Genomic DNA, 23743 nt, shown 5'->3' on the forward strand with positions numbered 1-23743 from the left:
CTGACCTGAGGCTAGTAGAGACAACAGGTCAGTCTGACTGGAGGCTAGTTTACTGCACTTTAAGGTAAATAAAAACACTGCACTTTAAGGTAAATAAAAACACTGCACTTTAAGGTAAATAAAAAGTCTACAATGTACTTGTGGACCTGTGTACTTCCTGGAGGTACATACCTGTACTGCTGTACTTCCTGGAGGTACATACCTGTACTGCTGTACTTCCTGGAGGTACATACCTGTACTGCTGTACTTCCTGGACCCTCCGGCAACAGGCCAGCATTATCAGGGAGGGTCTCCTAGACCTAGACTATAGGTGTGAGTGCGGTCAGGGGTGGGAGGGTCTCCTGGACCTAGACTGTAATTGTGAGTGTGGTCGGGGAAGGGAGGGTCTCCTAGACTGTAGGTTTGAGTGTGGTCAGGGGAGGGAGGGTCTCCTGGACCTAGACTGTAGGTGTGAGTGTGGTCGGGGGAGGGAGGGTCTCCAATAGACTATAGAAGTAAAAGTCCGATAGTTAGTATGATATATTTGACAAGCCTAAACTGTCCAACAGAGCCTTGTTTTAAGGGCCTTAGAGGTGCCTCCAGGATGGAACCCAGGTAGGTAATTTAATATTTCCGTGTGATAATATTGTCACCCACTCTAACCAAGAAGCCACCTGCCCTGTTGCTGAGATTACTATTATTTTGATCCAAAGAGAATGGATTCAGTTTTTCCCAGTTTTTCCCATGTTTGTTATCAGCGAGCCAGGTGCAGATTCTACCGAGTTCAGAGCTGAGGGTCTTTTGCAACCTGCAGTTTGTTCCTGTCCGAGACCAGCAGTGCTGAGTCATCTGCGGGACAAGAACAAGTTGCAGTCACAAGCTGATGTCGTTTACATATATTAGGCACAGTAAAGGTCCTAGTTTGCTTCATCATCACGCCACCATCTGTTCTCTCCCCTCCAGACACGAGTGAGTCAGGATAGATGGGTGTGGGTGCGCGCGCGTGTGTGTGTGTGTGTGTGTGTGTGTGTGTGTGTGTGTGTGTGTGTGTGTGTGTGTGTGTGTGTGTGTGTGTGTGTGTGTGTGTGCGTGTGCGTGTGTGTGTGTGCGTGCGCGTGCGTGCGTGCGCAAGGCCATCAGTCATATTAACTGATGGTCACACTGGCCATGCCCTCTCTCTCTCTCTCTCTGTCTGTCTGTCTGTCTGTCTGTTGGGTAGCCAAGCGAGCTTGCTTCAATAGTGAGAGAGAGAACACACTTAGTCGATAGATAGATAGATAGATAGATAGATAGATAGATAGATAGATAGATAGATAGATAGATAGATAGATAGATAGATAGATAGATAGATAGATAGATAGATAGATAGATAGATAGATAGATAGATATGTGAAGATATGTTTGGAGTGTAAAGATTTCAGACTGCAGGAGCCCAGGTTGTGGTATGTACCATTCTGTTCACCCCAATTCTCAATCATTCCTTCACAGATCCTTTTGTGTACTTACTGAAGTACTTCAGTAAGTACACAAAAGTGTTGCATCAAAATGTAAAGTACTCATTATGCAGAATGTTTAATTTAAAGGTTTTTTAAATGTCTGCAAAGCTTTTGAAAATAGCACATCTACAAGCTTGCAATGCACATGAGCTTGTAGATCTGCTATTTTCAAATGGCATCAACGCATTACGTTTTAGTCATAGTCTCTTCAATAGTTTTCATTTAGTTTCAGTCACATTTTAGTCACCTGGAATGTTTTAGTGTTAGTCTAGTTTTAGTCGACTAAATATCATAAGATTTTAGTCGACTAAATCTACAGTTGATTTAGTCGACTAAAATGTATTTTGGCGGGCGTTGATGCTATCGCAATGACTGTTGAACTCTATTCCTATGAGTCACTATGAATAGAATAACTATAACAAAAAAATACATCGCATGGATGCACCTGGGACGTATATCCCCTCACTCAGGCGACCCAACCGGGGTTGATCAAATCCCAGACTTACGTCCCAGTAGCTACCCTCGATCAGTCCATCAGGGAATGAGCAAGGCCACACAATCCGTTGCTCCGGAACTACTCTTACTTTATAAAATACTATAAATACTCTATCCATCCATATTTATAGTATAAAATACTATATTTTCAGATGGGGCTCAGGGCCAATTACATATAATTCTAGGGGTCCTTGACATGAAATGGTTTGAGAACAACTGATACAGAAACATAGGGTTTAACCCTGTGAGAACCACTGATATAATAATAATAATAATAATAATAATAATAATAATAATAATAATAATAATAATAAAACTTTATTTGTATAGCACCTTTCATGACATGAAATGCAGCTCAAAGTGCTTTACAGGGCAATGGAGGAAAAAAAAGAAAAGCAAGGCAACGACATTAAAAAAAACAAGCAGCAATGCAAAGCTGTGCTTTAAAAATGTCTACAGAGGCTGCCTGACGAAGGTACAGTGGGAGCTTGTTCCATGCCGTCGGCCCATAGAAGCAAAAAGCTGCTTCCCCGCATTTTTTAGTTTAGGGCGGTTTGGGACATATTTAGGCAGGCAGTCATGTAGGTAGGAAGGTGCGAGACCATTGAGAGCTTTATACATAAGTAAAATAATTTTAAAATCAATCCTAAAAACAACCGGAAGCCAGTGCAGTGAAGCCAAAACTGGAGTAATATGTTCTCTCATCTTAGTTCTAGTTAAAACTCTGGCTGCTGCATTTTGGACAAGTTGTAATCTGTCAGTTGTTTTCTTAGGCAGTCCAGAAAAAAGTACATTGCAGTAATCAAGCCGAGAAAAAACAAAGGCGTGGATTAGCGTTTTTGCAAAGACAAATAGGCACTGATTCATGCAATATTTCTAAGGTGAAAAAAGGTAATCTTGGTAACATGATTAATGTGTGAATTAAAATTCAATTCAGAATCAATAATGACCCCCAGGTTCTTTACTGTACTGTTACTTTCTACAGTCAGGTTGCCAAGTCTGCTTATTATTGATTATTTCTGCTCACTAGAACCGATTATGAGAACTTCTGTCTTATCCTCATTTAGCTTGAGAAAGTTCTCACTCATATAGAAACATGAGGTTTAACCCTGTGAGAACCACTGATATAGAAACATGAGGTTTAACCCTGTGAGAACCACTGATATAGAAACATGAGGTTTAACCCTGTGAGAACCACTGATATAAAAACATGAGGTTTAACCCTGTGAGAACCACTGATATAGAAACATGAGGTTTAACCCTGTGAGAACCACTGATGTAGAAACATGAGGTTTAACCCTGTGAGAACCACTGATATAGAAACATGAGGTTTAACCCTGTGAGAACCACTGATATAGAAACATGAGGTTTAACCCTGTGAGAACCACTGATATAGAAACATGATGTTTAACCCTGTGAGAACCACTGATGTAGAAACATGAGGTTTAACCCTGTGAGAACCACTGATATAAAAACATGAGGTTTAACCCTGTGAGAACCACTGATATAGAAACATACGGCATATTGATTAGCCTACTGCGGTGATTGATTCCCTGCCCTGCACTGTCGGATTTGGAAAGCAAATATATGGACATGCATGGACACAGGACATATTTTCTTTCTTTTTTTTTCTTGTGGGATTAATTTGTTTTTGGACTAAAGGCTATATTTCACCCGATCCAACTTGTTGTATGTTTCCTCAGCTGCAGGTAAGAGTTGGCTATTCTGTGTGGCATCCGCATGTGATCTATATACATTATTATAAATTAATACCACGACACAAATGGAGGCAGATATAGGTGCTTGCAGCAAAGGCATTTAGACCTACGTGAAACTTTAATTGGCTGAGTCTCTGGCAACATATGCTGATCAGCGAGTTGCAGTGGTAATAATAATCATCATCAACAGCCTTGTCTGTCTGTCTGTCCGTCATGTTTGTGAACAAGCGCGAGTAGAGGTGAGCTGGCTTAAAACTATGATATGACTGGCTGACTTTCAAACACGCTGATGCCATTCATTCAGTATAGGCTAATGTGGCTAATTGGCCCTAGTGACTGCTGTCTGTCTGTCAGACTGGCATGTAGTCGTCGGGAGAATGCAGATAGGTGTATGTTCTTATTATAACTGTGAGTTTGTTTTTTAACATAACATGCAGCGCGAGTCCGCGCGAGAGCCGATCTACAAGCTCACAACGCGTTGCACTTCGAGTAGAAGGCTGCCGAGTGAGCAGCCCCAATCGCGCATGATAGAAATATCCTAATAAATTAATAAAAAGGTGTCTTGCGGGGGCAGTTTCTGTATGGGACTCTATGGCTATTGCCTCTAGAATGCATGCATTTAGGCAATAGGCATACAAGTGCATACATTTGGGAACTATTTATTGATTCAGCATGAAGACTAAAGCCTTCTGAATAAATATACGCAAGCGTATGCCTTCTACGCCATAGTGAGAGGTGGTGGAGCAATTTGCGGAGTTTCCGACCAACCAATGTCACCGTCAAGTTCACGGAGATATCCATTAATTCCGAATTAATGTGGGAATCCACGTAAATGCCTGTCTGCTCACGTTAAGCTCACGTTACGTAACGTTATGAGCGTAAACGCCGTTTTGAATGAGGACCATAGAGTTTAACCCTGTGAGAACCACTGATACAGAAACATAGGGTTTAACCCTGTGAGAACCACTGATACAGAAACATAGGGTTTAACCCTGTGAGAACCACTGATACAGAAACATGAGGTTTAACCCTGTGAGAACCACTGATATAGAAACATAGGGTTTAACCCTGTGAGAACCACTGATATAGAAACATAGGGCTGGATTTTGAAGGTCCGTTTTACAATGGGGTAATACATAAATTGCCCTCGCTCTGCGCACAATCGTATTATGAAAGGCATATCGGCCCGTGTTGAACGCACACACATATGTCATACGGCGTTCCTGAATATTTTAGCATTGTGGGAGTGTCCATATGTTAATTATTTTCGCTTTGCGCAATTTGCTATTAAGCCCCTTGACCTAAAAACACTCAGCACATAACGATTAGACGTGGGTCTGACCACCTCATAAATGCAAAACGCACTGTTTGATTTTACACTTGAGCGTCTCTGAACTCTGCTGGAGTGTTGCCATGTCTGTTTATTATAAGCGGCTTCTTTTTCTGTAAAGTTGCTTGTATAAATATTGGTAGTACTAGTTGTGGTTGCTTTTCTTGTTTCTAAAGTGGTTATTTGGGCTTTTCTCCTAATGTTGTTTAAACCAGTGATCCTCACACAGCACATTCCCATTTCAAGGATCCCCAGATGAATGCATTTGCCCAACTAAGGACGGCTAATCCAAAAATTAAATTAAAATTTTCCAAGAATACTTTTGAAAATAGCAGATCTACCAGCTCACAATGCATCACATTCATGTACTCTGACTGCAGGGGGATATATACTGATCATTATAACAATGTGCAAGAACATATTTAAAAATAAGGAAGAACTTTATATTTGACAATCAAAATATGTTTTTTTATTTTAATGTGGTGTCATTAAAATTAATCTGGATATGGCAGACTCACTATCTAGAAAATAAAAACATGGCACTTCATTTAAAATATACAGACCCCTGTTATATGCGCTTCTTTTGGGATTATTTTTATAGAGCTATTTACTTGTTTCTATGAGACACGGCAACAGCGCTCTTTTTGCGTCTTTTTTTTGTAAAATGTTGAGATTAGAAACGGCCATAATTCTTTCATTTCTAAACCTTTAAAAAAAAAAAAACATCTCCATAATCCTTGGGAAGTTTGCTTTCATACGCTGTATCACACCCAATTCAAGTCTTCTTCAATAAAATGCTACGAGCGAAGACCATATACCATCGGGGCCACAGGCACAGCAATATTCAACTCATTCCTTCATCGTGACTTGAATGAAATAAAATATAATAAACGTTATTTTACTGGTGTTTTTCAATAGAAACAAATTATTTTGAGGCATAAAGGTGACAGCATGCAGTGCAATAGTAATAATTAACCCAAATGTGACAAAGTCATGTCATGTCTTCTATGGTGCCAGCATGAAGAAATGTAATACCACGATCCCCAAAGTGCGCATTCCGTATGTGACATCAGCTGACTGGTAAAGAGAATAGTACGGACATGTTGATTGGGTACGTCTCAAACACTCCTTAAACACTCCCATGACTAATTCAAGGCCGTTTTGCGCAATCCACGGGGTGTCGAAAGCGCTTCTTAACATGCCCAAAATTGCAATATGACATTCTACACGCCCCCAGCTCTAAAAACTGTAATATGATATGTAATATTATTGGAACTGGATAATCGACCTGATAGGGTTTTAACCCTGTGAGAACCACTGATATAGAAACATAGGGTTTTAACCCTGTGAGAACCACTGATATAGAAACATAGGGTTTTAACCCTGTGAGAACCACTGATATAGAAACATAGGGTTTTAACCCTGTGAGAACCACTGATATAGAAACATAGGGTTTTAACCCTGTGAGAACCACTGATATAGAAACATAGGGTTTTAACCCTGTGAGAACCACTGATATAGAAACATGGGGTTTTAACCCTGTGAGAACCACTGATATAGAAACATAGGGTTTTAACCCTGTGAGAACCACTGATATAGAAACATAGGGTTTTAACCCTGTGAGAACCACTGATATAGAAACATAGGGTTTTAACCCTGTGAGAACCACTGATATAGAAACATAGGGTTTTAACCCTATGTGAGAACCACTGATATAGAAACAGGGTTTTAACCCTGTGAGAATCACTGATACAGAAACATAGGGTTTCAGAAAACTACGATTGTAGAATCAAGCTCAGGTCTAAATGGGTTAAGGTCGGATCAGGTTAAGTTAAGTGTTAAGGTTAAGATAAGGTGGTTGAACTGTAGTAAGAACTGTAAGTCACTGCAACGTCCCTAAAACCTTTTAAAGCGTGTGGTGCGTGCATGCGTGCGTGCGTGCGTGCGTGCGTGTGTGTGTGTGCGTGCGTGTGCATGTGTGCACGTGTGTGTGTGTGTGTGTGTGTGTGTGTGTGTGTGTGTGTGTGTGTGTGTGTGTGTGTGTGTGTGTGTGTGTGTGTGTGTGTGTGTGCGTGCGTGTGTGTGCGTGCGTGCGTGCGTGCGTGTGTGTGTGTGTGAACTTGACACCGGAGATCAAACTGACAGTCGGCGACAGCTGCTGCTGCCATGGCAACCAGGGGGCGGGGTCGCCTCTGCAACGCACTTTAAACATACCAAGGAGTCAGGTGCTGTGTGTGTGTGTGTGTGTGAGAGAGAGAGATAGAGGGAGAGTGAATGTTATGCTGTGTGAATGTGTGAGAAGTTGTGAGAGAGACAGTGATTGAGAGAGAGAGAGATAGCGAGAGAAAGACAGACAGACAGACAGACCCCGCAGGCACACCTTCGCGCACAGCCGCGTCAGAAGAACCTGACGCCCGACGTCAACCCCGGCTTTTTAGACAGCTGGTGGATGGAAAAGAAGCTCCACCTCCGCGGCTGACTGACGCGACGGACAGATTCCCGGAAACGCTCTCCTCCGCGTCAGTCAGCCGCGGAGGTGGAGCTTCTTTTCCATCCACCAGCTGTCTAAAAAGCCGGGGGTTGACGTCGGTCGTCAGGTTCTTCTGACGCGGCTGTGCACGAAGATGTGCCTGAGCCCAGACAGACAGACAGACAGTCTAATTTGGTTTAATTTTAAATCAAGCTGTTAAATGTTTCATCTTACAGATGACTTCAGCAGATCCTCAAAGCCATTTAACCCATGCTTAGATTAATAATACTAGGGTTTATATATCTAACTGATCTTATATTAATAATACATAGGGTTTATATATTTAACTGATCTCAGATTAATAATACATAGGGTTTATATATTTAACTGATCTCAGATTAATAATACATAGGGGTTTATTATTTAACTGATCTTAGCTAAACAGTGTTTATATGGTTGCTATGGTAACGGCGGTTTGTTTATGTGTTGCTAGGTAACGGAGGCCAGAGCAGGATGTCAGGATGGACTTCCTGCTGCCCCCTGCTGGAACGGAGGTCTTCAGACCGTTTAATTCTTCTTCTCTGGAAAAAATACAGAAACGTCACGAAGAGGAAGAGAGAGAGAGAGACAGGAAGAAAGCGAAAGGAATAGAGGTGTCTGTCTGTCTGTCTGTCTGTCTGTCTGTCTGTCTGTCTGTCTGTCTGTCTGTCTGTCTGTCTGTCTGTCTGTCTGTCTGTCTGTCTGTCTGTCTGTCACACAGGATCTACTGAATGTAGATCTATGTACTATAGGGGGCTGCCATACTGTGTTGTATGGCTCAACATGTCAATCAATCAATCAATCAATCAATCAATCAATCAATCTTTATTTCAGTCCCAGGAGGGTCCATATCACAAACAATGTCACACCCTTCACATTCAGTAGATCCTGTGATCTTGTGTGGCCAGATGTAATTTCCTGAGGTCTAAAGTCAATAATAAATAAATAAAATCGCTATAAAATGGTGTAAAAGAAAATACATATTTAGCCCCATGTTCGAATGCCCCCGCCCCCCTGTAAAAAATAGTTAAAATCGCTAAAACGAAAGAAAGCAGCAAATATTTTTTTTTTAACCATCATCTTTTACTTTCTCTAATAACAACCTAAAACATGAACCTTGGTTGAAAAAAACTAAAGTTGTCCTTTAATGTAAGTCACCCTGGATTAAGAGCGTCTGATAAATGCCTAAATTGTAAATTGTAGATTTTAGCTAGCCTCGTAGGCCAGACTCCTGTAGATGTATTTATCCATTCTGACATTTTCAATCTAATGGAGGTCAGGGTTAGGGTACCCTAACCCTGACCCTGACCCTGTTAGGGTTAGGATACCCTAACCCTGACCCTAACCCTGACCCTGCCTCCGTAGCTACTCTGAACAGCACAGTGTTTACCCACCTGCAGGTCGGTCTGCGTCCAGCGTTTAAAACCCGTAGATCTGTAAGTGTATTGATCCACTCTGTCTCGGTATCTGTCCTCCATTGTAACTGTGCAACAGCACCCCTAGAGGTCAGGGCTGCGTTGCACTCATTGGGGGAGACGGGAACATTTAGAACGTAGTCTTTCATGGACAGATTGATATGAGCCAATCGTGTGCTAAAACAGATTGACATGATGTAACGTAGCTTTGTCATTGGTTGGCAGATTGCGGAGGAGGATCTTCCTAAGCCAATCAGTGACCTGGAGCAAGGGAAGCCGCTGCCTTTCATCTTTGGAGACCCGCCCCCTGAGCTCATCAACGTCCCATTGGAGGAGCTTGACCCCTTCTACCAATCACAGCCGGTCTGTCACCAAACGCACTTCTAACCAATCATGTAACTTAGATAGCATTTTATATATTAGGGATGCACTGAAAATTGGCTAAAAATATATTTTCGGCCTATTCGGTTTCGGCTCAAATAGGCCGAAAAGATATCACAGAATAGTAGTGGTCCTAAAGTTGTGAATCGATATAATTCAACTACACTGCGGGAAAAACACAGATGTATAAGCCCAAAGCGCTGTGCATTGTGACGGGTAGATAACTTGTAGATCTGCTACTTCCAGCGCAGGAAGGGTGCATGCTTATGACGCTCTATGCATCAGCAGCCAGCGACAGTCACAACACACGAGCAGCAGACGGGATGCACAGGCAGATCCGACACAACTTTATTGCACACATCTGTGCTTTCATCCACGCTTCCATAGCCTTTTAAATCTTATTTCCCATCCACGGGCACAAGCAGTGATATCAGCAGCTTCCACCCGATCTGTGGTGGTGTTCTGTCTGACGAGGGAAACTACTAGCTAGTAGCTATAGCATGGGAGCTAGTTTAACTTCCATATAGTTAGAAGGAGTTAGAAGGAGTCCTCCTTAATAACACTATGTACTTTCCATCCGTTCCCCAACCCCTCACACTCGCTGCTGCGTTTACACGGGCAGACACAAAGACAAATGGGAATATCATTTGGAGCTTTAACAATGAATGATAGACTGTATCGTTGCGTCTGCCCGTGTTTAATGGTCAGGGTTTCACTGTCCACAGCAGGCAGACCTGTCAAAACTATGCACTTCCCAAAACTCAGAGACATGCCACCATGCACCTATAAATTCAAACCCACCTCTGGAATATTGCTATCTCATTCCACTTTAATTTATTTTATTCCATAGTCTTTGTTTTTCTCTAATGAAGTTGTTTTTATTTGTTTTCTCATGTTCTTCTTGACAATTGTCTTTAAGTACTCAGATAAGCATTATATAAATCACTATTATTATTACTACTTGTTTTATTGCCTATGCTTATGTAGAAAAAAAAGCTATAGTAATACTGTTCAGGTCAAACTGCTCAGTAAAACTGCTCAGGTCAAATAGGCCTATTGATATGCGATTAAAATGTGATTCATTGAGATTAATTAATCACAAAGCCTCCAATTAATTAGATGTTTTTTAATGGACCCATAAGTGTTTATTATTTAAGTTAGGTTTTGCCATAATCATGTATTTTGCCATAATCAGGTAGCTTTACAACAAAGATGTATTCGGTAATTCGGTTTTCGGCCAACTGTTTCCTATATTCGGTATTCGGTTTCGGCCAATAATTTCCCTTTCGGTGCATCCCTAATATATATATATATATATATATATATATATATATATATATATAATCTGCTTCTGGTGACTGATATTGTCCTTCTAATGAATGTTAGACTGGTTGAGTTAGTCCCGGCAGAGTAGTTCTGGAGCAACGGATTGTGTGGCCTTGCTCATTCCCTGATGGACTGATCGAGCGTAGCTACTGGGACGTAAGTCGGGATTTGATCAACCCCGGCTGGGTCGCCTGAGTGAGTGGTATGATGTTGAGAGACCCGAAACCCTGTTGACGGAAACATCACTGAGGATATACATCCCAGGTGCATCCATGCGATGTATTTATTAGTTATAGTTGAAAACACACGTCTCTGCTTCTGGTGCCTGATATTGTCCTTCTAATGAACGTTAGACTGGTTGAAAACACACGTCTCTGCTTCTGGTGACTGATATTGTCCTTCTAATGAATGTTAGATTGGTTGAAAACACACGTCTCTGCTTCTGGTGACTGATATTGTCCTTCTAATGAATCTTAGACTGGTTGAAAACACACGTCTCTGCTTCTGGTGACTGATATTGTCCTTCTAATGCATGTTAGACTGGTTGAAAACACACGTCTGCCTCTGGTGACTGATATTGTCCTTCTAATGCATGTTAGACTGGTTGAAAACACGTCTCTGCTTCTGGTGCCTGATATTGTCCTTCTAATGCACGTTAGACTGGTTGAAAACACACGTCTCTGCTTCTGGTTACTGATATTATATCAGTAACCAGAAGCAATATTATTGTCCTTCTAATGAACGTTAGACTGGTTGAAAACACACGTATCTGCTTCTGGTGGCTGATATTGTCCTTCTAATGAACGTAATGAGACTCAATGGTCAGTGCTTAAATGCTTAAACCTGTTTATCTGTGCATCTGTCTGTCCTGTGTGTGTGCGTGTGTGTGTGTGTGTGTGTGTGTGTGTGTGTGTGTGTGTGTGTGTGTGTGTGTGTGTACACACGTGCATGCGTGCGTAGACGTTCATCGTCATCACTAAGGGGAACGTGATCTTCAGGTTCAACGCTGAGCCAGCCTGCTACATCTGGAGTCCGGATAGTCTGGTCAGACAAATTGCCATCAGGATCCTCATCCACTCATATCCTTCTATCTGATATATCTATCTATTTTATCCTTCTATCTATCTACTATCTATATATCTATCTATTATTAGTGTGGTCAGACAGACCACCATCAGGATCCTGATCGACTCATATCCTTTATTACTATCTATGTGATATATACAGTAGGCCTATCTATCTTAGTATATCATTCTATCTACTATATATCTATCTATTATATCCTTCTATCTACTACCTATATATCTATCTATTATTAGATCCTGATCCACTCATATCCTTCTATATACCGTATATTACCAATTAACAGCCCATGCTCAAATCGCACGCCACTCGATCATTTCACAACAGCGCAACACCAGTCCTGACTCCTCCACATCCATAAAATAAATCCGTGTATCACTATCTACAAGCTCCAAGTGTTGCATGACAGCGCTTTGTGAGCTTGCAGATGAACCCTTTTCGGTGCGCGGCGTGCGCCAGCCAGGTCCTCACAAGTATAGTACTATAAAACACCTCAGCGCAACGAGTCCTCAGCGCAACAAAAATGTTGATATTTAAATCGTACTGTAGGGGAGAGCGGGGTCAGTTGTGTAGGTAGGACGGTTTCACCTTTCACTGGATACCATGCAACACCTTTTCGTCGCGTATTTCCGGTGACGTCATTCGATTCCACAGCGCCCGAAAGCCTCGCAGACAAAAAAAAATCCATTTCCGCCTAAGATTGACCGAGCTACAGACCCTTTTGTGTTTTTGCACGCTTTAAGTAGCGGAGACTGGGGGAGAGACAGGGCGGTCAGCGCGCATTTTACTAATTCACTCCCTGCACAGAGACTAATTCATTTCAAGTAACCAAACTTTTTTGTGAACAAGATACACTTGTCCTCTCACATTACCCCAAGTGTTTTTTAATTTTGGTGAAACGAGTCGGACGCAATCGGCAAGCAAAGTGATCTCGCGCTCACTTCCTCATCTTTCGTCCTTGCGAAATCCTTTCGTCCTCCTGAGCGCGGATCACTTTGCTTGCCGATTGCGTCCGACTCGTTTCACCAAAATTAAAAAACACTCGGGGTAATGGGAGAGGACAAGTGTATCTTGTTCACAAAAAAGTTTGGTTACTTGAAATTAATTAATCTCTGTGTAGGGAGGGATTAGTAAAATGCGCATCAACCGACCCCGCTCTCCCCTACTCGGGCATTCTTCAACCGATTGTTCTAATTCCAAATGGCCTATAATCCGTGAAGTGTACATTTTCATTGGGTTAAACTCTACCGGTACGTAGGCCTACAGTTTATAATGAAATCATATATTTGTCCGCTGCTTCCCCATGCTCAATCAGAACATGTAGTGGTTACACCTGTGCTGTGTGTTGATCTCCCTCTTACAATTAAATCAAAATGCATTGCCTGCAATGTTTATTGTGTGGAACTGTAGGCTATGTAACCAAATGATGGCCAGGTGCAGACCGGTGCAAAAAGCCGTGGCCGGTGTGCAAAGAAATAGCAGATCTACAAGCTCACAATGCGTCGAACCTCGGCGCGTTGTGAGCTTGTAGGTGAGCTTGTAAGTACAATATTGTTGCACTAAATTGGAGGAGGATGATGAGTATTGGTAGCATTGAGATTGCTACAGTCCCACAAGTTTAGTTCCCACAATATGTTTTTTAACAATTCATATTCTACAACATTTCCAGGCCTATGCATTAATGAGGATATTATATGCTATCAATCCCCCCAAGCAAGACAACATGGAAAAAAGAACAGATGTAAAAAAGTAACTAACACTATGTTGTTAGGTTGTTATTTATGAAATGATATCCAAACATTTTAATTCCAAATTAGCTTTTCTAGGCCTGTATTTTGAGAAAAAATAAAGGGAAGCTCCACACACTCAGATCTGCTGCACAATCAATGTATTTATTGCGAACGCAATGAGCACTAACTATGAGACCCTGCAGATCATGTCTGTGTGTCTGTGTGTCTGTCTGTCTGTCCCGCTGTGACATCACCCGCCCGCCACCAGAGGGTGCAGCTGTAGCACACACACACACACACACACACACACACACACACACACACACACACACACACACACACACACACCCTCACACACACACACACACACACACACACACACACACACACACACACACACACACACACACACACACACACACACAAACAACCACACACACACACACACACAGTAGAAAACTTAAAAAAATTACTAACTAAAAAGAAAAGAAAGTATGTAATTTATTCTAATTGTTGTTATTGCAATTTACGAGCTGCGTTCGCTTCCCGCGTTTGCGCGTCTTACTTGTTTAGCAAGCTTTCGGTCTACTGACCTTCTTCAGGCCTGTATTTTAAAATGAAAAATAATTCACTGAATTTCATGGCGGTAGGAACCCTGTATTATTATATGTTGTTTTGTACAGTATACTTGTAAACGCTTTACTGTATGTACTGTAGCTTTGTTTTTTTTAATTAATATTACGGTAATTACGGACAATATTTGCACTACATGTTACTGTATGTTTATACTGAAACCAAATAATGGCCTTGTGCAGGCCGGTGCAAAAAAAAATAACAGCCTATGGCAAATAACGGCCTAGGTCCTTATAAACGCCCGGGGTCCAAATCGATTTTGCATATTAACAGCCCGGGCTACTATTTGGTAATATACGGTATATGATATATATATATATATCTGTTATTAGTGTGTAATCTTTAACCCTTTCAGTACATTGTTCAGCATGTTCATCATGATCACCATCATGACCAACTGTGTCTTCATGACCTTGAGTGACCCCCCGCCCTGGAACAAGACTGTAGAGTGAGTTATTATATTTATTATTATTATTATTATTATTATTATTATTATTATTATTATTATTATTATTATTATTATTATTATTAGTAGTAGTAGTAGTAGTAGTAGTAGTAGTAGTAGTAGTAATATTGTATAGTGACCGACTATATTTTGTGGAATTGACGTGAAAAAATGCTAAAATCGGGACATAGTGTAGGTGTGTGTTCACCCAGTCTGTTAGTAGTATATATTATTAGTATAAATGTAGTTTTATATATTTGTGTATATTATATTTATATTTATACTTTGTGTACGGTGTTGTATTTGTTTGTGCGTGCGTGCGCTACAGGTATGTGTTTACAGGTATCTATACAGTAGAAGCGTTGTTAAAACTGGTCTCCAGAGGATTCTGTCGAGGAGGTCACACCTTCCTAAGAGACCCCTGGAACTGGCTGGACTTCATGGTCATCTCTATGGCGTACTGTTCCTTTAAATGTTTACACACACACACACACACACACACCCCTGGAACTGGCTGGACTTCATGGTCATCTCTATGGCGTACTGTTCCTTTAAATGTTTACACACACACACACACACACACACTGGTGCTTCATTTCTGCTCCTCATCCGTCTCTCCCGCAAAATATGAAGTTATGAACGTTTTTTGGATCATATATCGTATAAATCGTATAGATTGTTTCCGGGTCGTGGGTTTCAGAGTAAAAGCCCAGAGCTCCTATTTTGAAGAACTTCCGGCACCGATTGAGTTAAATGTTTACACACACACACACACACACACACCCCCATGGAACCAGGCATTTTTTAGATTTAGTCAGTCTTAGTCTTTTGGACGAAATGCTTATTGGATTTAGTCACTCTTAGTCATTTGGACCAAATTAGTCTTAGTCACATTTTGTCATTTCTATCCTTGATAGTTTTAGTCTAGTTTTAGTCGACGAAAACTCTGTCTGTCTGTCTCTTCAGGTATCTCACAGAGTTCGTTGACCTCGGGAATGTATCAGCGTTGAGGACGTTCAGAGTTCTACGAGCACTGAAGACAATCACCGTGATCCCTGGTAACCTTTGACCTTATGACCTTTACCTAGTCACCGTGATCCCTGGTAACCTTTGACCTCTGACATTGTGACCTTTACCTAGTCACCGTTATACCTGGTAATCTTTGACCTCTGACCTTATGACTTTTACATCGTCACCGTGATCCCTGGTAACCTTTGACCTCTGACATTATGACCTTTACCTAGTCACCGTGACCCCTGCTAACCTTTGACCTCTGACCTTATGACCTTTACCTAGTCACCGTTATACCTGGTAACCTTTGACCTCAGAGCTTGTGACCTTTACCTAGTCACAGTGATCGCTGGTAACCTTTGACCTCTGACCTTATGACCTTTACCTAGTCAACTAGAGAGTTTAACCCATTTAGGCCTGACATGGAAATTTAAAAACATGTCTTCTAAATCCTGACAGTTTTCTGAAAAACCTCATGTTTCTGTATCAGTGGTGCTCAATATTTCATGTCAAGGACCCCAAACATTTTATCTAATTGGCCACCGACCCTCATCTGAAAAGAAGAAAAGATTTGAGTTAAAAACATTCAAAAACATTCAAAAACAACAAAAATAGCAGACCTACATTAAAGCTTGTAGCATGGCACTCTGTGTTACCACATTGAGGGGGTCAGACCAGAGCCACAGAGTTAGACAGAGTTACAGACATTGAGGGGGCAGAAAAACAGCCTGGTCACGTTGTTCATGTACTCGTGTTAGTCCATAGACTCCAATGCATTCCGTAAACTTCCGGTGTCACTCTTCGCCAATACAAGTCTATGTAGGAGAGCCTCCATTGGACTGAAGCCAATAGAAGTCTATGTATAACAGACAGACAGATTACAACTTGTCCAAAATGCATCAGCCAGAGTTTTAACTAGAACTAAGATGAGAGAACATATTACTCCAGTTTTGGCATCACTGCACTGGCTTCCGGTTGTTTTTAGGATTGATTTTAAAATTATTTTACTTGTCTATAAAGCTCTCAATGGTCTCGCACCTTCCTACCTACATGACTGCCTGCCTAAATATGTCCCAAACCGCCCCCTAAGGTCTTCCAACGCCGGCCTGCTCGCTTTGCCCAAAAAAATGGCAACTAAAAAATACGGGGGAAGCAGCTTTTTGCTTCTACGGGCCGTCGGCATGGAACAAGCTCCCACTGTACCTTCGTCAGGCAGCCTCTGTAGACATTTTTAAAGCTCAGCTCAAGACCCACTTCTACAACATTGCCTTTAATTGATCTTGTATTTTTTATTTTTCATGTCCTCACTGTACTGCATTACTGCTTGTTTTTTAATGTTGTTGCCTTGCTTTTCTTTTATTCTCCATTGTTCTGTAAAGCACTTTGAGCTGCATTTCATGTCATGAAAGGTGCTATACAAATAAAGTTTTATTATTATTATTATTATTATGTATAAGAGCCTCCATTGGACTGAAGCCAATAGAAGTCTATGTAGGAGAACCTCCATTGGACTGAAGCCAATAGAAGTCTATGTAGGAGAACCTCCATTGGACTGAAGCCAATAGAAGTCTATGTAGGAGAGCCTCCATTGGACTGAAGCCCCAAGAAGTGAACGGAGTTGTCTGTATAACTCTATGGCTCTGCCGTTACTTTACCTATTATTGGTCAAGTGATCTGTTTCATCCAATAGTTTCAGGGTTGAAGCCCATCATCGGGGCTCTCATCCAATCGGTGAAGAGTAATAATGGTCATGTGATGTATTTCATCCTATCGTTTCAGGGTTGAAGACCATCGTCGCGGCTCTCATCCAATCAGTGAAGAAGCTCGCTGACGTCATGATCCTGACCATCTTCTGCCTGGCTGTCTTCGCTCTGATTGGTCTACAGCTCTTCATGGGAAACCTGCGGCAGAAATGTGTCCTCTGGCCCCTCCCAGGAAACCACACCTTATATGGCAACGTCACAGGAAGTGACACCTTCCTCAGCAACCTAACAGGAAGTGACACGTTCCTTAGCAACGTAACAGAAGATGGAAACGACACGCTAGACTTTCACGCATACATCAACGACCCTGGTAAGTATTATTATTATTATTATTATTGTTATTATTATTATTATTATTATATAATAACGCTCCCTCCATTGGCTCCCGGTCGCTGCCCCCTCCCCATTCTCCGCTCCCTCCATTGGCTCTCCTCAGACATTCATATCCTGTGTATCCTGTGCTCTGCAGTCAGAACTACAGACTCACTTCCAATCTAAACTATGGAATGAACTTCCCATTGCAGTCAGAACTACAGACTCACTTCCAATCTAAACTATGGAATGAACTTCCCATTGCAGTCAGAACTACGGACTCACTCCCAATCTAAACTATGGAATGAACTTCCCATTACAGTCAGAACTACGGACTCACTCCCAATCTAAACTATGGAATGAACTTCCCATTGCAGTCAGAACTACGGACTCACTCCCAATCTAAACTATGGAATGAACTTCCCATTACAGTCAGAACTACGGACTCACTCCCAATCTAAACTAGGGAATGAACTTCCCATTACAGTCAGAACTACGGACTCACTCCCAATCTAAACTAGGGAATGAACTTCCCATTACAGTCAGAACTACGGACTCACTCCCAATCTTCCACCGTAGTCTGAAAACCCACCTCTTCAGACTCCATCTTAGCCCGTAGCCCCTCCCCTAGCCTTGACGACCATACAACTTATGTAACTTAGATAGCATTCAATATAGACATAGCACTTCATAGTTTAATTATATAGATATTCCACTGATTCTTGATGACTGTTGTTTATGCATTTGATGTATTACCATATTTTTTGTCCTCGCTAAGTCGCTCTGTGTCTGAGAAATACCTGAATTGTAAATGTTGTATCTTTCTGACAGACAACTATTACCATCACGGTGTCAGTATTAATATCATTAGTATTAATTCATCATCAATATAAATATCTTTCTGACAGACAACTATTACCATCATGGTGGAGCTCCTCTGCTCTGTGGAAATGCATCTGATGCAGGGTGAGTTGTTATTATTATTATTATTATTATTATTATTATTAGTATTATTATTATTATTGTTATTATTAGCTCACCACTGCACAGAAAGTAAGGAATACGGTTGAGTATATTCCAGGAAACACCCGGTAAATTGACCAACAAAGTCCGGTAAACTCCCGAAATGTACCATCACCCTCGTATATTACTGTATATTACCGTATATTACTGTGTATTACTGTATATTACTGTATATTACTGTACATGCAGCTAAACTTGAGGTTTACGGGCAAATATAGTGCCCATAATTGCCCGTTAATCCCCCTTTGCTGGGGGTGACATCTGACCCTGGTGCTGGGGGTGACGGAGGCGTTGCGGGGGGTACGGATATATCCATGGCTGTCTAAGTGTGGGCTGGGCAAGACACTGAACCCCACACTGTCTCCAATGAGACACTGAACCCCACACTGCCTCCAATGAGACACTGAACCCCACACTGCCTCCAATGAGACACTGAACCCCACACTGCCTCCAATGAGACACTGAACCCCACACTGTCTCCAATGAGACACTGAACCCCACACTGCCTCCAATGAGACACTGAACCCCACACTGTCTCCAATGAGACACTGAACCCCACACTGCCTCCAATGAGACACTGAACCCCACACTGCCTCCAATGAGACACTGAACCCCACACTGCCTCCAATGAGACACTGAACCCCACACTGCCTCCAATGAGACACTGAACCCCACACTGCCTCCAATGAGACACTGAACCCCACACTGCCTCCAATGAGACACTGAACCCCACACTGCCTCCAATGAGACACTGAACCCCACACTGTCTCCAATGAGACACTGAACCCCACACTGCCTCCAATGAGACACTGAACCCCACACTGCCTCCAATGAGACACTGAACCCCACACTGCCTCCAATGAGACACTGAACCCCACACTGCCTCCAATGAGACACTGAACCCCACACTGCCTCCAATGAGACACTGAACCCCACACTGCCTCCAATGAGACACTGAACCCCACACTGCCTCCAATGAGACACTGAACCCCACACTGCCTCCAATGAGACACTGAACCCCACACTGCCTCCAATGAGACACTGAACCCCACACTGCCTCCAATGAGACACTGAACCCCACACTGCCTCCAATGAGACACTGAACCCCACACTGCCTCCAATGAGACACTGAACCCCACCCTGCCTCCAATGAGACACTGAACCCCACACTGTCTCCAATGAGACACTGAACCCCACACTGCCTCCAATGAGACACTGAACCCCAGTGTTGTACCCGAACGCGTTCAAAGAACGATCGTTCACGAACTCGTTCATATTTAGGGTGAACGTGAACTGAACGTACTGTATTTCTATTTGATGAACGTCATTGTGACCGCATTCATTTCTGGCGTGTGTGAACGTCACTTTTTCACGTTCAACTTTCGTTCAAGAGTGAGTGTTTCAATAGAGTCTTCCAGGCGAAATCCCCGGCACTAAAACACACCCTAAACAGGCCTTAATATTTAGCTGAAAACCCACCAATAAGTCCCTATCGGACACAAATTAACTAATCTTTCTCAGCTGTCACTGTAGCGCGCATGTAGGTACTGCATGATGATCATGCACGCTGACAGACAGCAGCAGACACTGTCCCAACTCCTAACAAACACTGAGGGAACTTGTTGTTTGATTAAACATAATGTGCCACGAAAAATAGCTTCCAATAGCTTAGTTGGTTATTATCGCGTCGAGAAGGTACGTGTCCATAATATCGCCACGAACGGCCAACAAAAGACATCTCTCTTCCACAGTGAATGAATCGCAGTGATGCCTGATTTATTCTTCGCCGTACAATGTGTTCCGTGCTGAAAATAGCTGATATACAAGCTCACAACGCGTCGCGTCCGGACACGTTGTGAGCTTGTAGATCAGCCACCCCCAGCATGCGGAGATGCAGGCTCTGAGAACATTCAGAAACTTTTGCCTTCACAATAAAAGTATGTGCCCATTTGGTGGCATTTCACATTGCAAAAGAGCAATTTTTGTAAAATGTAAAAAATATATAAAAATTAAAGCAAAAAAAGAACGAAAAAGAACTATAATAGTTCATTTTTCAAACGATGAACTTTAGTTCAACATTTTGGATGATGAACTATGAACGGAACTAGTTCATTTTTAAAATTTTGAACTGTGAACTGAACTAGTTCCTAAAAAAAAAGAACTTTCCCAACACTGCTGAACCCCACACTGCCTCCAATGAGACACTGAACCCCACGAGACACTGACTCATTGACTGGGCTTAGCGTCATCATGAAAGGGGACGAGACTGGGACGCTCTATAGACTAGGTCCATTTAGTTAGAATGTGAGCAGGTGAGGTGAGACACAGGTGGAACCAGGTAGTCATCAGGGCATGGCACAGACTGTGACAGAGAGGGATTGAACAGAGTTATAATATATGTTAATTATGTTAATTATCAGGGTGTGTCCAGAGGGCTACACCTGCATCAAGGCTAATTATAATATTTGTTAATTTATGTTAATGAACAGGGTGTGTCCAGAGGGCTACACCTGCATCAAGGCTAATTATAATATTTGTTAATTTATGTTAATGAACAGGGTGTGTCCAGAGGGCTACACCTTCATCAAGGCTAATTATAACATATTTTAATTTATGTTAATGAACAGGGTGTGTCCAGAGGGCTACACCTGCATCAAGGCTAATTATAATATTTGTTAATTTATGTTAATGAACAGGGTGTGTCCAGAGGGCTACACCTGCATGAAGGCTAATTATAACATATTTTAATTTATGTTAATGAACAGGGTGTGTCCAGAGGGCTACACCTGCATGAAGGCGGGGCCAAACCCAAACTACGGATACACCAGTTATGACTCGTTTGGCTGGGCTTACCTTTCCCTGTTCAGGCTGATGACCCAGGACTTCTGGGAGAACCTCTTCCAGCTGGTAAATACATGTATATATAGTTATACTAGTTAAATACATTTATATACTAGTTAAACACTAGACTTCTGGGAGAAGGACTTCTGTCCCTGTCTCTGTTCAGACTGATGACACAAGACATTCAACTGGTATTTATGTGTGTGTGCTGATGCATGTCTGTGTGTGTGTGCGCTGATACATGTCTGTGTGTGCGTGCGTGCGTGTAGACGCTGCGAGCAGCAGGGAAGACCTACATGATCTTCTTCGTGTTCGTGATCTTCCTGGGATCGTTCTACATCATTAACCTCATCCTGGCCGTGGTGGCGATGGCTTACGCTGAGCAGAACGAAGCTTCTATCGCTGAGGCCAAGCAGAAAGCCGAGGACTACGAGAAGATACTGGAGAAAATGAAGGAACGAGAGGAGCAGGTTAGTACAACTATCTATACCTACCTACCTACCTACCTAGAGGAGTACAATAAGTTACTGGAACGCATGAAACAGAGGGATAGACCAGAACTAATGCTCGGATTGGAGCAGACCTGATTTCCAGCCCTAATAGCAGCTTCTCGTGAACACTGAACTGGAAACTCTGGAACCTTACACACTCAGCTGGAACCTCTGGAACCTCACACACTCAGCTGGAACCTCTGGAACCTCACACACTCAGCTGGAACCTCACACACTCAGCTGGAACCTCACACACTCAGCTGGAACATCCTTGCACACTCAGCTGGAACCTCACACACTCAGCTGGAACCTCACACACTCAGCTGGAACCTCACACACTCAGCTGGAACCTCACACACTCAGCTGGAACCTCACACACTCATCTGGAACCTCACACACTCATCTGGAACCTCACACACTCAGCTGGAACCTCTGGAACCTCACACACTCAGCTGGAAACTCTGGAACCTCACACACTCAGCTAGAACCTCACACACTCAGCTGGAACCTCACACACTCAGCTGGAACCTCACACACTCAGCTGGAACCTCACACACTCAGCTGGAACCTCACACACTCAGCTGGAACCTCACACACTCAGCTGGGAGTCTCGATGCGGGCTGGCATATAGCATAGAAGACTCCCTACCTCCCACTAGGCATGTAACGATATCATGTCCCGACGATATGAATCGATTTATTGAAATTAAAAAATATATTTTTTTCTTTTCTTTTTTCTTTTTTTTGTTAGAGGGCCTAGTGCATTATGATGTGTGATGTGAAACTTGAACTTTAGTCACATTCCAACATATTCAAGTGCTTTTGGAAATGAGAGTCACTTTCAGTAGTAGAGCACTGTAGAGGGGAGCTGTGTGTGTCTGTGACTGTAGAGGGGAGCTGTGTGTGTGTCTGTGACTGTAAAGGGGAGCTGTGTGTGTCTGTGACTGTAGAGGGGAGCTGTGTGTGCCTGTGACTGTAGAGGGGAGCTGTGTGTGTCTGTGACTGTAGAGAGGAGCTGTGTGTGTCTGTGACTGTAGAGAGGAGCTGTGTGTGTCTGTGATTGTAGAGAGGAGCTGTGTGTCTGTGACTGTAGAGGGTAGCTGTGTGTGTCTGTGACTGTAGAGAGGAGCTGTGTGTGTCTGTGACTGTAGAGGGGAGCTGTGTGTGTCTGTGACTGTAGAGGGGAGCTGTCTGTGTCTGTATCTGAATCGTTACATTCCTAACTCCCACACATCCACTCGTCCCAAGCTGGCCGCGGTACGGAGTGTCAGGAGTTAATAGAGACATACTCCTCAGTATCCTCACGGCTACAAACCATGGCTGTGACGAGGCAAAAGATTTATAGCCGCTTCTAAACTGCATGAGCCCCTGTCATCAATGTGTGTGTGTGTGTGTGTGTGTGTGTGTGTGTGTGTGTGTGTGTGTGTGTGTGTGTGTGTGTGTGTGTGTGTGTGTGTGTGTGTGTGCGCGTGTGCGTGTGCGTGTGCGTGTACGTGTACGTGTGCACGCGTGCGTGTCCGTAGGCCCGGGCTGAAAAAAAACCTCCAGATGGTTCGGATCCACAGAACAGCACCGACGAAGAACTGACAGGTAAAACATCTCCTTAATGCTGTTACTTAAAGGGTTAATGGTGCATTTATATAGCACCTTTATCCATTTATATAGCGGCTTTATCCATTTATATAGCACCTTTATCCATTTATATAGTGCCTTTATCCATTTATCTAGTGCCTTTATCCATTTATATAGCGCCTTTATCCATT

At 42.6% G+C, this 23743-nt stretch overlaps 1 protein-coding gene across 4 annotated transcripts in view; it reads left to right on the forward strand.

Moving 5' to 3' along the window:
- Nucleotides 1-23743, forward strand: part of scn4ab (sodium channel, voltage-gated, type IV, alpha, b) — a 72264-nt gene that overhangs the window by 12983 nt on the left and 35538 nt on the right. For 3 of the 4 annotated variants that reach the window (XM_083780679.1, XM_083780678.1, XM_083780680.1), the window contains exons 2-12: nt 7982-8141; nt 9168-9305; nt 11610-11727; nt 14453-14543; nt 14869-14997; nt 15507-15598; nt 17331-17624; nt 18535-18592; nt 21415-21556; nt 21760-21960; nt 23504-23570. In XM_083780679.1, the coding sequence (XP_083636805.1) occupies nt 8010-8141; nt 9168-9305; nt 11610-11727; nt 14453-14543; nt 14869-14997; nt 15507-15598; nt 17331-17624; nt 18535-18592; nt 21415-21556; nt 21760-21960; nt 23504-23570 (1462 nt within the window). In that variant the 5' untranslated portion in view covers nt 7982-8009. Of the gene's footprint in view, nt 1-7981; nt 8142-9167; nt 9306-11609; nt 11728-14452; nt 14544-14868; nt 14998-15046; nt 15081-15506; nt 15599-17330; nt 17625-18534; nt 18593-21414; nt 21557-21759; nt 21961-23503; nt 23571-23743 lie in introns of those variants that run through there. The other variant, XM_083780681.1, reaches the window with a different exon arrangement.

This window comes from Protomyctophum parallelum (genome assembly GCF_964188405.1).
Source record: "Protomyctophum parallelum genome assembly, chromosome: 13".
NCBI lineage: Eukaryota > Metazoa > Chordata > Actinopteri > Myctophiformes > Myctophidae > Protomyctophum > Protomyctophum parallelum.